Source organism: Eutrema salsugineum, unplaced genomic scaffold, assembly GCF_000478725.1.
Source record: "Eutrema salsugineum unplaced genomic scaffold, Eutsalg1_0 scaffold_9, whole genome shotgun sequence".
NCBI classification, from domain to species: Eukaryota; Viridiplantae; Streptophyta; class Magnoliopsida; order Brassicales; family Brassicaceae; genus Eutrema; species Eutrema salsugineum.
In genome coordinates this window covers 9,113,869-9,127,971 of record NW_006256342.1, presented here as the reverse complement: position 1 = coordinate 9,127,971, position 14,103 = coordinate 9,113,869, and the positions used below count along the sequence as shown (strand labels likewise).

The 14,103-nt window shown below is 37.3% G+C and overlaps 2 protein-coding genes across 2 annotated transcripts; one reads left to right on the top strand and one right to left on the bottom strand.

Annotated features, from left to right (window-relative positions):
* The first annotated feature begins 6,218 nt into the window (after positions 1-6,218).
* On the top strand, positions 6,219-7,793 carry LOC18008590 (paraxanthine methyltransferase 1). The gene is made up of 3 exons (XM_006391357.2): positions 6,219-6,421; positions 6,539-7,192; positions 7,290-7,793. Exons 1-3 carry the CDS (start codon positions 6,347-6,349, stop codon positions 7,620-7,622), a joined length of 1,062 nt encoding a protein of 353 aa, XP_006391419.1. The 5' UTR covers positions 6,219-6,346; the 3' UTR covers positions 7,623-7,793.
* A 3,807-nt stretch (positions 7,794-11,600) lies between these two features.
* On the bottom strand, positions 11,601-13,778 carry LOC18008588. The gene has a single exon (XM_006391355.2). The coding sequence runs from the start codon at positions 13,776-13,778 to the stop codon at positions 11,601-11,603; it is 2,178 nt and encodes a 725-aa protein (XP_006391417.2).
* Positions 13,779-14,103: the final 325 nt, after the last annotated feature.

Here is a 14,103-nt window from a genome sequence, read left to right as displayed (position 1 = left end):
TCAGTTAAAAAATTAAAAATTGATAATATAATCTTTAACATTTTTACCAAAAAAATATACAGTAAAACCTCTATAAATTAATAATATCGGGACCATGATATTTTATTAGTTTATCGTGATATTATTAGAGAATTGTTTTTCAACCTATAATTTTTTTAAAATTCTTTGGAATAATGTTATATTTTAAATTTTTAACAAATCTTGTAATATAAATTATGATTAACAATTATAATTATCACAATAAAATAATTTTTAATACCATATTGAATTATCCATGTAAAAATATATATATTCATAAGTTTAAAATTTATAAAAAAAAAAAACTATGGCTACTATCCATATTATTGATGATAAAATTAAGATAACATTGCAATACATTTAAAAACATTTACAGGTAAGAAAATTAATCATTATATCAAAAAATCATCATAAATTTTGAATGTATATCATAAAACACCAATAAGAACTACTGATATAATAATTAGAGATGAAATCTAATGAGATTTTCAGCATTAACTAAAAGCAAACACATTAATCATATTTTAGAATATTATATTTACATATATTTACAGAAATTTATATAATTATTAACTTATGTTTTTGTTGGGATCATATATTTATATAAGGATTTTTAATTATTATTTTATTATTTTATCGAATTTAATAAATTTTTATATTGACTCAACTTAAAACCAGCAAAATTTATTAATTTATCGATATTAATTTATAAAAGTTCTACTTTCAAAGTTAGTCGAGGTCTTAGTGGGGGCGTAACTGATCACTATCTTCTATCGTTTACTTTGAAAAGTATGATAAAAGATTGGTTTGGCAGTAAAATCATAGTCTCCGTAGAGATTGGTCAGCATCTTTTACTTTGACCAATGCTTCACGTCATACGAAATTGCTTGTACTAAGAAATAAAGTTAAGGATAATATCTTAACATTTAACTAAAAAAAAAAGTTAAGGATATTAGGAAAAACATATTGGAATTTTTTTTCTAAACGCAACCCTAAAAATATTTTATTTCTTTAAGCTTATATACCACAAAATGATTCAAGGCTTAATAAAATTAGATAGCCAAACTATAGAATTGATTGAAAATTAAGATTTTTTTTTTTGAGGTACTATTACCACAACCAATATTGATTTTTTTTCTTTTAAATAGAAAGAGGCAATTCTGCGTGGAATACTGATCGCTAAGCTAAAAAACAAAATAAAGAGTCAAAATAGAACTACGTTTTAGATTCACACTATGCGCATATTTGTTAATATATATTTTTGAAAAAATGAGATGTAACCAGTGATATTTATTGGAATATCTAAATAATTCGGTTTAGTAGGTATTTTGAATTTAATATCTGTAGAAAATTTATGTAACAATTAACCTAAATAATGTTACAGAAATTAATTCCTCCAATGGATATACTGCTAATTTTTAATAATAATTAATATAATTTTCCGTTCTGTGTTTTGATAGTTGAAAGAGTAAATTTAATTAATAACTTAGCTTTTTTTACTTACATCATATCGTTGTTTTGTGAGATAATTGAAGTTTTACATTTGCAAGATTATTTCTTGATTGTTAAGACTGCTGTTAATTGTTTTTGGCACGACTTTTATCCAGTGTTATAGGAGATAAGGAGTAAAGATAAAAGTTGTTTTTATTTTTTGAACTTGGAATAACGATCTTCAACGTCAACATGAAAAGTTCATTTCATATAAAAATAAGTAGATTTATATGAAAAAACTTAAGCTATTCTATTTCTCTTGTTAAATATGGGTTTATGGGTTTATGGGTTTTTAACTCAAAATCGACGATAAGTAGAATGATTTTTACTTTTTATATATTATTTCATAATTCTCCAATTACCGACGTGAGACTTGCACAATACTTCTCCTCACGCTCAAACCAATCAGGATTAAAGCATGGAAACTTGTGAGAATAAATATTTACAGAAAGGTCCGATTGGAAAAGACGCAAAGATCGGATAGTTTTGATACCATGTTAAATATGGGTTTATATACTTCCAACTCAAAATCAATTGACAATAAATAAATTTATCATTATTTTTTATATATTATTTTACAAAATCTCCAACTATCATGTCAGATGTTCACAACATTTCCTGTCTCTTGTAAGAGTAGTTGGAGACTCAAGCTCTGAGGAAATCTTGTCTTACACATGTAGTTCCTCAGTTGTAATAAGATCTCTAATTTATAAGTTGAATATACATCGTCTCTGATTTCCACTTGCCAAAACCACCAGCTGTTCACCTACAGGCACCAGACAGGGAGCATATATCTACATGTGAATGAAATATTTTCGTTAATAATTGGTGTCTTGGCACGTTTATTGTGCGCTTAAAAAATAATATTGTATGTTTCATTACTACGTTATGATAATCTCTAGATTACTTAATGATAACGAGTACAGCGCAGAGTCATTGTGTTGAACTAATAATGCTTCTTAAAAAGTTTCATAGAAGATGTCTTTACAGTGTTCACATGTTTAATTAAGTATATTAAAGTTATTGCTATTTTACGGATATTATAAATATGCATAGACGCCCATGGATTATCAGACTCTCATCAAATAATTAGGTAGAGCCAATTAGCTTAATAATATAGAAACTGTATATAAAACTAGGTAAAAAAAAAACAAAACTAAGAAAAACGTTAACTTGATTTTTCTTTATCCTTAGTGTAGTGGCATTTGATAAAATCAATGGTAACTTTATAAAGAAACAATGATTGAGTTATATGGAAAAACACATGCAGCAATGTTTTGAAACTCGGACCAACCCGCCCAGTCGGACCGGTAAACTCAGAATCCAGTCACTATTCTGGTTTGAGTGTAGTATTAAAACTCGCTAGTTATTAAATCGGTAAAATCCAGAAAAAATCATCATTAACCGGTGATCCGACGACCCGGATAAACCAACCGAATACCGGATAATGAAAATTTTTTAAAATAACAAAAAAATTTAAAGGTTTTTTTTTGTCAACAGCTTTAACTAACTAGAACGGTTCGACTAGCCAAACCGGAGATACAGAGTTTACATAGATGATTTCTTGAGGGTGGATCCGGGCACTCCTTGCCAGGTTGTCCGCCTTCAAATTCTTCGTGCGCAGGATATGTGTAAGGAGGAAGAAATTGAAGATGTCCTTCATTCTTCCGATCTCCTCGAAATGTAGAGCGAAAGCTGGCCATTCGTCGGGTGTAGACACCATCTTCACCATCTCCGAACAGTCTGTTGCAAAAGCTACTTCCATCTTCTGGTTGAGAATCATGCAATGCATCGCCCATATGAGGGCCTCTACTTCTGCATGAAGAGCCGTGAGACTCCGTCTTACTTTCTGTGCTCACATTATTGTGTTCGTAATTTCTTCTTTAAAGTAATACCATCCTAGTCCTGCAAATGAGTCTGTATCTTTCCAAGAGCCATCTATATAACACCACAGCCCTTATAAGTCGTGCATGGTAAACATTGAACATTGGTAATATTCAAGTTGGGTGGCTCGTGTTCCTCCTTTTGGGTCTCCTCCCACAGATTCGCCTTTGTTTCCGCTATTTTTAACGTGACCTGTGGATCAATATCTTTGTTCGAGTATACTTTTTCATTCCGCGCCTTCCATATATACCATGCAATCCAAAGATATTGAGTATTTTTCGTCCCTTGTGGGATTCTCCAGAAAAGATGATCAAAATTTGAATAAACCGATGATCCCGGGAATATCCCAGGGGGCGACTGAATTTGGGATAATGCCCATGTCTATAAGGTCGGGGGACATTCAAACAGAACATAATTAATTGTTTCTTCCTCTACTCCACACCATGCATATTGCGTGTCGCATTGTATTTCTCGAGTGCGTAATCTAGCTGGTACTGAGAGACAGTGGGATAGAACTTGCCAAATAAAATGTCGTAGTTTGGGTGCACATTTTAATTTCCAGGCATATGCTTGTAATGCTTTGATGTCTGGACTATAGGGATCCAAATGGACGTCCTCGGGAATATCCCTTTCTGTCTTATATCCAGATTTAACCATGTATTGTCCGGATTTTGTAAAGTGCCACCCAAGCTAATCTGGCATGTAAGATCTACTAGTAGGTATGCCCTGAATAAAATTGAAAGGTTTTTGGAGTTGAAATATATAATTTACAGTTTATTCACTTCGTTTTAGAACTTTTTGTTTTTTTTTTTATTCACTAGTTGCGACTAGAGAAAACCTAAAACATGTTTATATCTTTAACAATTTTTTCAAATTTCTCTTTATCTTTATGTATAATTAATTGTTCACTTCAATTGTTTCATATTATTAATTTCATATTGTTACATAATTAATTAATTTATATTGTTGCTTTTTTTTTATTGATGAGTCATTGAAATTTTGTTTTTTTTGTATTTGTTACAATATTTATATCATGTTTCATTGAAATATGTATATATTTTTTGTGCAATAACTTTTTTTTTTAACAAAAATGTATATATTTATTCTTATATTAATATATTATATACAAATTTATTAAGTTAATGATCCGCGGTTGACCTGGCTCGACTCCGATTGACCTAATAACCCGGTGACCTAGAAGGTATTCCGGTTTGCTTTTTGGGTCGGATTTAAAAACATTGACATGCAGATACAATATAGCTAAATAACAATTTACATGTTTTCGTAACATGATAAAAATATTGTACCATAACAAAATGTATATATCTCATATCTTCTATATAATGTATGCAGTAACAAAAATGTTAAATGTTAAAATGTATGTTGCAATTAATATAAAATATTTATCCAAGAGATAAAAACATTTTCTTAGTGTCAAATTTATAGGTACTATTGATTTTTAGTGAATTAGATATAAATAAAACACGTTATTAAAAGATATATTATATATTAGAAAAATTATTCACAATATAAGAACTACATTTTCCAATAAATCATAATATATACCGTTTTATATTTATTTCTAACAAGTTAATATAAAAGATTACAATTATTTGTAACAATTCATAATTTAAACAAAAAAATAACTGCAACAAAATCGATATGCAGATTGAACACCCCTACAAATTATAGAATTGTGAAGTTAAGGACTCAGAATCATTTCGAATCCTCTAAATGATCATTTGCGATAGATCAATAAACTATAAATTTTAATATCGACCTTACACAAATTTCTTTTTCCATATTAACAGTCTGCACAGACACTATATGATCACCGGACATTGATAACAATCAGTAATCATATTCACCTAAACACACTTTCGTGGATTAATAGCAACAAAACATGAATCCTTTATATAATTAACTTCCTTCACATATAAATCCTTAACAACATATGAATTTGAGTACCAAATGTTTTACAGGAGTGTCTGTGTGTGACATCGACCTTATAGTTGTGTGTCTTCATTTCTCCTTCAGTTAGGCCATATAAAATGCACTAAACCTTGCTTTTCTGACATTTTTTTTTCTGCACCTTACTACTTTCAGTATTTGAATCGGGTATATAAATTTATTATACATAATCTTCGGAATGCAAATTACTACATAAACAAAATATATGTCATATGTTGAAAACAACAACACAAAAAAATGAAATTACACAACACTTTTTTTTTAGTAAAACCTTATTCGCTACCAAATTATTAGATCTGTTATTTTTGTTTCCATAATCAATTTTATTTTGATGCGAGTTGTGTGCATTCAAACCTGAAATATGTCACACATTCCAAAAATCAGCCAAACCACTTCTGAATTATATAATTACGAAAAAAAAATTACAATTACGAAACGCCAAAAAAATCCTTTCCTAATGGTTTATGAAGGTTAATATCGTTGAAACCATAATTAATGTCAAATCAATGCTATTGTCTTTTTTTCTTTCTTAACATCTCACGAAACAATCTTATTAATATTTATTTCATTGTCATTTGACCTTATAATTCTATCAAGGACCTTTCTTCATTCAGAATTATTTTTGTCTTGGAGTAATAAAAGTCGTATAGTACATTTTTGATTTTTCTACGTTATATTATTGTTAAGATTAAATAATGCGAAAGAAAAAAAGCCACATGTAAAATGAGGACAGAGCTAAGTGTGTGGTTGGCTATTATAATTATTTTCAGTCAATAATATTGACTAAAATTATTCAACCATTTTCATATATTTTTAATCAGTTAAACTGATTACCTTTATGCCTTGAGCAAGGAGATAGCACGAGGCATGTGTTGAGTATATAAATATGCATCGAGGCAGCCGCTGATTATCACAATTCTCATCAAATATTAACTACCAAACAAGAAAAGAAGAGTGAGAACAGAGAAAGAGAAGATCAATCATGTCTGCCACTCCAGAATGGGTCATGGTTGGAGGAGAAGGTCCTGAGAGTTACAACCAGAATTCATACTATCAGGTTAAATGATTTTGAAATTTCTGTCTAAGATCTGCAATTCTGATATTTAAACTTCCTACGTGGTATTTGGATTGATATTATGTATTATAATCTCCTCTTTGATTTGGTTTCTCACAGAGAGCGTTGTTGGAAGCCGCAAAAGAAAAGATGAACGAGGCAATCTCATCAAAACTCAGCCTTGACATGATCTCTGATCGCTTCAGTGTAGCGGATTTCGGTTGTGCGACTGGACCAAACACTTTTGTGGCCGTCCAAAACATAATAGATGCTGTAGAAGACAAGTACCGTAAAGAAACCGGACAAAACCCGGCAGATAACATCGAGTTTCAAGTCCTCTTCAACGACTTTACCACCAACGATTTCAACACTCTCTTCCAGTCACTTCCTCAGGGCAGGCGATACTATAGCGCCGGGGTTCCTGGTTCTTTCTTCGAACGTGTTCTTCCTAAGCAGAGTTTCCACATTGGAGTTATCAATTACGCGTTTCATTTCACCTCCAAAATCCCCAAAGGGATCACTGACCGGGACTCTCCCTCGTGGAACAGAGACATGCACTGCACTGGCTTCAACGAAGCGGTCAAGAAAGCTTATCTTGATCAGTACTCGGCTGACACCAAGAATCTACTAGACGCTAGAGCTGAAGAGCTTGTCCCCGGGGGATTGATGTTGCTTTTTGGGTCGTGTCTAAGAGACGGAGTTAAGATGTCCGAGACCGCTAAAGGAATTGTGTTGGATATTGTCGGAGATTCTCTTAACGATCTTGCTCAACAGGTACATATTAGGATGTTAACTAATTAGTTGAATCAACACTTAAAATTACATAACTAACATTATCTTCTTCTTCTTCTTCTTCTTCTTTGATTAAAAGGGTGTCATTGAGCAAGACAAGGTGGATTCTTTCAGCACACCACTCTACTTTGCAGAAGAAGGAGAGATAAGGCAAATCATAAAGGAGAACGGGAAGTTCACAATCGAGGCTTTCGAGGATATTGTTCACTCCAAGGGAGAGTTTACGATTGACCCCAAGATCTTGGCCGTCTCTTGCAGGGCCTCCTTTGGATCTTTCTTATCAGCACATTTTGGAGGAGAAGTTATTACAAAAGCCTTTGAGCTCATAGAGGCCAAGGCACGCCAAGAACTTCCTCGTTTCCACAATGCCAAACCCGGAATGCAGTACCTCATCGTGCTTCGCAAGAATTGATGATGCAAACATATTATTATGATCTCTCAATGTTAATTTGTGGCTCCATTGTTGTTTCTCTTCTCCAAATTGCCTCATGGTATTTTGTCTTCATATTCTTCTTCGTTGATGTGTTAGCGTATTTGTATTGTTTCCAATCCCACAAATTAATAAATGTCTGTTTACAATTTATGATTTAGCTTATACATATAAGAGCGTTACTGATGATGATGAATACTATGGATTGTTAAAAATAGTGTTCTGTTTTAGACCCATTTATAAACCCGGTGATTGGATTACTGGACGACTAAACTCGCCTTAGGGGATTAGTCGGGTGCTATAAACTAAAATCTTTCGTTTTTTTTTTTTTAATTTGTGATGCTCTAAAAAACCAAGCACGCAAAGGTTTAGAATATTATGAACTCTTGGAAGTTCATCTTCTCTCATTGAATTCTAAAATGTTTTAAAGATCTGAGATCTGATTTTAAGATTATCCCTATTGAATACGATAGAAGATTAGTTTGAAATGCTGCGCTAAACTACAATCACATATTATAATATTTTCGTTAATAGTTTGGTGTCTTGGCAGTTGGCACGTTTATTATGCTTCCAAAAATAATATGTTACATTTTCTAAGTAACATTAAAGCTAACCTTTTTTTTTTTGTCAACAACTTGTTAGGAAGGAAAGAACCATATATCGATCAATCGATGACGAATACAATGCAGAGTTTTGTTGAACTAATCATGCATTTTAGACTTCGTAATAGAAGGGTAGGAGAAACGCAGTTTTATTTTATTTTATGTATAAATTTTATCTTTTTAGATCTTCATTTCGGTTTTTGATTTTCGACTTCCAATCCTGCCATGTCTATTTTTATTTTTAAAAAATTATTAATAACCATAATAATCGTTTCTATCATTTTCTCTCATACTATTTAACTTTCTCAATTTATCATTTAAAGTTTTTGTTTTCCCATATTTTTCATTATCCCATTTTTCTTTAGGCTTTTAATTGTTTATATTTATTTTCTTTTCGTATGCTTTTTTAATGTTTTTCTTTTGATATCTTCATCTCTCCATTCTTAACAATTTGTTTTTATTTCGTGATAGTTTGAGAGCAGCCACAAATCAGGCAGTGGAAGAGGAACGGCAATCATATGAGAGATGGAACCATCTGGCAGATATAGAGGAAAAAATTTTCAGGCAGAGGGCAAAACTGTTCTGGCTGAGAGCAGGGGATCACAACATAAAAGCTTTTTTCAAAGCAGTAAATACCAGAGCTCTGAGAAACAAGATCAGTGAGGTTCTCCGAGCAGATAGGACTATAGTCTTGGACTCTGAGGGTATCAAATAAGAGGCTGTGAATCATTTCCGAGATTTTCTAAACTATAAGCCAACAGATTTGGCGTAGCGTAAGCGTAACGTCTCGATTGCTCGTTGATTCACAGAATGGCCGAACAAAGGAGAAAGCTTGTAGCTCGTTGATTCGAAGGAATAGCCGAGAAACAAGAGAGATATAAGCTTGAAAAGCTCTGAATAATTCAATAAAAGCAAAGTTGGTTTCTCGTTACAAAGAGGAAGCTATTTATAATAGCTGCTAGACGAAAATCCTAAACAAATACGAAAAGGAAATAGTCTTAAAGCCCAAGTAATATGAAAACCAAACAAAAGTAAAAACCCATAGCAAAAATAATAAAGAAATAGAAACTTTAAGATAGATATGATAAGATGCGCTGCATCAGGTCCCTCCGGGTAGAAGAAGATTCGTCTCTGAATCTGGAATGTCATTATCGCCCTGATACTTAGAGATGTATTTGACGTTAAAAACATCAGCGGTCTTAAGGTGAGGAGGAAGCTTCAACCTGTACGCATTGTTATTGATGCGCTGTAGTACTTCGACGGGACCTATCTTTCTAGAACGAAGCTTATTGTACTCCTGTGATGGCATACGATCCTTTGTGAGAACAACCCACACTAAATCACGGGGTTCAAAAATCACCTCGCGACGCTTTCCATCAGCACGACGCTTTCCATCAGCACGACGCTTGTACTTTTGCGCAGACAAGCTAAGCTGATCATGAGTCTGTCGATGTGTATCCTGCAATGCCTCCACAAAATCTACTGCACGACCATGAAAGCGACGCCTGTCCAGAACGGTAGTAAGATCTAACGGTCCCCGAGGTAGAAGACTTTAAACGACCTCGAATGGGCAAAAACCGGAACTCCTATTAGTTGCCCGGTTGTGTGCGAATTCCGCTTGGCAGAGACAAGATTCCCACGCGCGAATGTTCTCACCAACAAGACATCGCAGCATATTACCCAGAGCATGGTTAATCACCTCCGTTTGTCCATCCGTTTGGGGATGATAAGCGGTGCTCATGTCAAGTCGCGTATGCAAAAGCTTCCACAACGAACGCCAAAAGTGACTTAGAAAACGTGTGTCGCGATCAGAAACAATAGACGACGGCAAACCATGTAACCTGTAGATCTCCTGAAAGAAGAGAGAAACAACCCTCACGGCATCCGTTGTTCGCTTACATGGCACGAAATGAGCCATTTTGGAGAAATGATCAACAACAACAAAGATCGAATCATTGCCGCGTTGGGAACGAGGAAGCCCGAGAACGAAGTCCATACTCAAGTCAGTCCATGGCTGTGTTGGTATCGGAAATGGAAGATACAACCCCGCATTCGAAGCTTGACCTTTAGCCAGTTGACACGCTCGAAAACGCTCCACAAATCGCTCCACATCGCGACGAAGGGACGGCCAGTAATAAGATGCCGATACAAGCTGCAATGTGCGATCCCTGCCCACATGACCTTCATTGTGGAGCTCCTCGATCACTCGCAGGCGAAGGCTACAATCAGGGATACATAATTGGACTCCCTTGAAAAAAAAAGCCATCGGTATAGGTAAAATCTGCTTGCTGACCAGCCTTGACTGTCTCAAAAATTTTACCAAAGAACGGATCAGATGGATAGAGCTCTGAAAACGGCGCAAAACCTGGAACTGTAGTATGTATCGTCGTCAACAAAGAACGCCGTCGGCTGAGAGCATCTGCCACACGGTTCAACTTTCCTGCTTTAGGTCGAATTGAGAAAGTAAACTGCTGCAAGAAAGCAATCCACGAGGCATGCCGAGAAGACACTTTCACCTGACTGTCCAAATGCTTTAATGCGTCATGATCGGTAAAGAGTATGAAATCACGATGCACCAAATAGTGACGCCAGTGCTTGATGGCCTGCACCACAGCGTAGAACTCCACGTCATAGGTACTGTAACGACAACGAGTCCCTAATAACTTTTCGCTAAAGAATGCGACATGGCGAGAATTCTGACTCAAGACTGCGCCAATCCCCAATTTAGAAGCATCGCAATGTAGCTCAAAGGTCTCAGTGAAATCCAGTAACACAAGAACTGGAGCTGTGGTGAGCTTCTCCTTGACGAGGGAAAACGCAGCACTAGCCGCTGGGGTCCAACAAAAGGTATCGGCCTTCATTCAATCAGTCAAAGGAGCCATAATGGTGCTGAAATGAGAGACAAACCGTCGATAAAACGACGCCAGACTATGAAACGAACGCACCTCCGAAATGGATTTAGGTTCGGGCCAAGAGCGCACCGCAGCCACCTTTCCTTCGTCCATAGGCAAGCCCTTAGCCGAAACCACATAGCCCAAAAACAACACTCTAGAGACGCCCCATTCACACTTCTGTGCCGCGACAAACAATATTTCCTTACGCAGCACCAAAAGAACCTCACGCAAATGAGAAAGATGGTCCTCCAGCGACGCGCTAAACACCAGAATATCGTCAAAATACACCACCACAAACTTGCCAATATAGGCGCGCAAAGCCTGGTTCATCACGCGCATAAAGGTACTGGGCGCATTGGACAAACCGAAAGGCATCACAAGCCACTCAAACAATCCCTCACACGTCTTAAAAGCTGTCTTCCACTCATCTCCTAGGCGAATTCGAATTTGGTTATATCCACTCTTCAAATCCAACTTAGAGAAGACCTTGCACTACCAATCTGATCCAACAAATCATCAGGACGAGGAATAGGAAAGCGATATCGTACAGTAATCTTGTTGATCGCTCTGCTGTCCACACACATACGCCAAGAACCATCTTTCTTGGGTATCAACAACGCTGGAACCACACAAGGACTTAAGCTCTCCCTGACATGTTCTTTTGCGATCAACGCTTCAACCTGACGTCGCAACTCCTCATGCTCTTGGGGACTCATGCGGTAGTGAGGACGATTTGGTAAAGACGCGCCTGGAACAAGATCAATGTGATGCTGAATATCACGAAGAGGAGGGAGTCCCTGTGGCAACTCACTCGGCGACACGTCCCTGAACTCCTCTAATAAGCCCGCTATCTGTGGAGGTAACACGCTAGGTGCATCTGATGGCACTGAAGAGGACAAAAGAACAATCGCAAACCCTGTGTCCTGAAACTCAGATTGAAACAAAGTTAATGAACACAATAGAACTGGCGTAGGAGGAGTACACTCAACGGCGTGTGGAGGAGACAGCTCCGACAATGCTCGCGATGGAGATGGCGAGAATGGAGGATTCGGAGTGAGGATGATACGCCTGTTCGTAAACACGAACGAGTAAGTGTTGCTCTTCCCATGGTGCATGACGTAACGATCATACTGCCATGGACGGCCCAAAAACAAATGACTGACATCCATAGGTACGATATCACAAAAGAGCTTGTCTTTGTAGTGGGTACCGATGGAGAACGAGACCAACGTGCGATGAGTGATGCGAACCTCGGTATCGTCTTTCAGCCAAGTCAGTTTATACGGAGCAGGATGTTCCTCCCGTCGCAGACTCAGTTTACGACATGCTTTTTCCGACACCACATTCCGACAGCTACCAGAGTCGATAACAAATCGGCACACCTTGCCCTTGATCGTACAGGTAGACTGAAAGATATTCGATCTAAGCCACGGTTCCTTATTCGCTACCGGGGATATGCAGACACGAACCACCAATGACTGACCATGGTCGCCCGAAGTATGTTTTACAGGTAGCTCGTCATTCTCGAGTTCCTGCCCCTCCTCATCATCACCGTCCCATTTGATCTCATCTATGAGCAACCCACGACGAGATTTCTTTGGGCAGGCCGTCTGAAGATGACCCTGCTTGCCGCACGTGTAGCAACAGAGCATGTTAGGTCGCGACGAGCGACGCAATGCTTGGACGTCACCAGCATTGTCTTGGTTAGGACCACTGTTCTGAGACCCATCGACAATGTCCTTGCCCGTGTGATTGGCCTGAGCCGCTTCCCCATTTGTTGACCCAATGACACGGTTGCGGTTAGCTGAAGACCAGTTGGAACCCGATTTAAATTGTTGCTCAAAAGCCACTGCACGACGGTGCGCTTCTGCCAAAGAGGTAGGATCGAACTGTATCATCGCGGTCTGGATCTGTTGTCTTAAGCCTCCAATAAAGCGTGATACTAGCTGTATCTCAGAGTCAAAGATCTCATTACGCGTCACCAAGAGAAAAAATTCGTCGGCATACTCATCAACAGTACGCGACCCTTGACGCAGATTCTGTAGTCTCGTATACATTGTGTGATCATAGTTCTGCGGCAAAAACGCTTGTTTGAGATGCTTCTGCAATTTGTCCCATGTACTGATTTTGTCTCTACCGGTGCGAGACCTTGTCGATTTCAATTGCATCCACCAGGATGCAGCTCTGCCACGAAACTTCGTTGCAACAAGAGCAACCTTACGATCTTCAGGAACATGTTTGAATTCCATCGCCTCATCCACAGCGACAAGCCAGTCAAGGAGCTCGTCTCCGCGTGCGCCACCATGAAATTCTGGAATCTCCACTTTAAAGCTCGATTCCCAGTTCCGATCGCCTCTGTCAAACCCGCGATCCCCGACACGCTGTCGCCTTTGCTGATCCCGAGCAAACGGATTAACACGCGAGTCGACTGATTCCTCATCTGAACCCTGCGATGACTGTTGTTGGCGATGCTGCTCGCGATGGTTCAAGACTGTCTCTGCGAGTTCCTGAATGGAGGTGGTGATCGTGGCCTGAATATTTTCCTGCATAGCCAAGAGCGTTCGACGAAGCTCAGCCCACTCGTTAACTGATTCTTCGTTGCGTACGTCTTGTTGATGCTGGGGGTTGCGCTTAGGAGCCATCTCGGATCGAAAAGAACACAACAGGAACGGTGCTGGCTCTGATACCAAAACTTGCGTAGCGTAAGCGTAACGTCTCGATTGCTCGTTGATTCACAGAATAGCCGAACAAAGTAGAAAGCTTGTAGCTCGTTGATTCGAAGGAATAGCCGAGAAACAAGAGAGATATAAGCTTGAAAAGCTCTGAATAATTCAATAAAAGCAAAGTTGGTTTCTCGTTACAAAGAGGAAGCTATTTATAATAGCTGCTAGACGAAAACCTTAAACAAATACGAAAAGGAAATAGTCTTAAAGCCCAAGTAATATGAAAACCAAACATAAGTAAAAA

Coding starts and splice junctions, on each gene's coding strand:
- LOC18008590 (XM_006391357.2), top strand. CDS start 6,347: ATGTCTGCCACTCCAGAATGGGTCATGGTTGGAGGAGAAGGTCCTGAG. Junction 6,422..6,538: donor ACCAGAATTCATACTATCAG/GTTAAATGATTT, acceptor GGTTTCTCACAG/AGAGCGTTGTTGGAAGCCGC. Junction 7,193..7,289: donor TTAACGATCTTGCTCAACAG/GTACATATTAGG, acceptor TTTGATTAAAAG/GGTGTCATTGAGCAAGACAA.
- LOC18008588 (XM_006391355.2), bottom strand. CDS start 13,778: ATGGCTCCTAAGCGCAACCCCCAGCATCAACAAGACGTACGCAACGAA.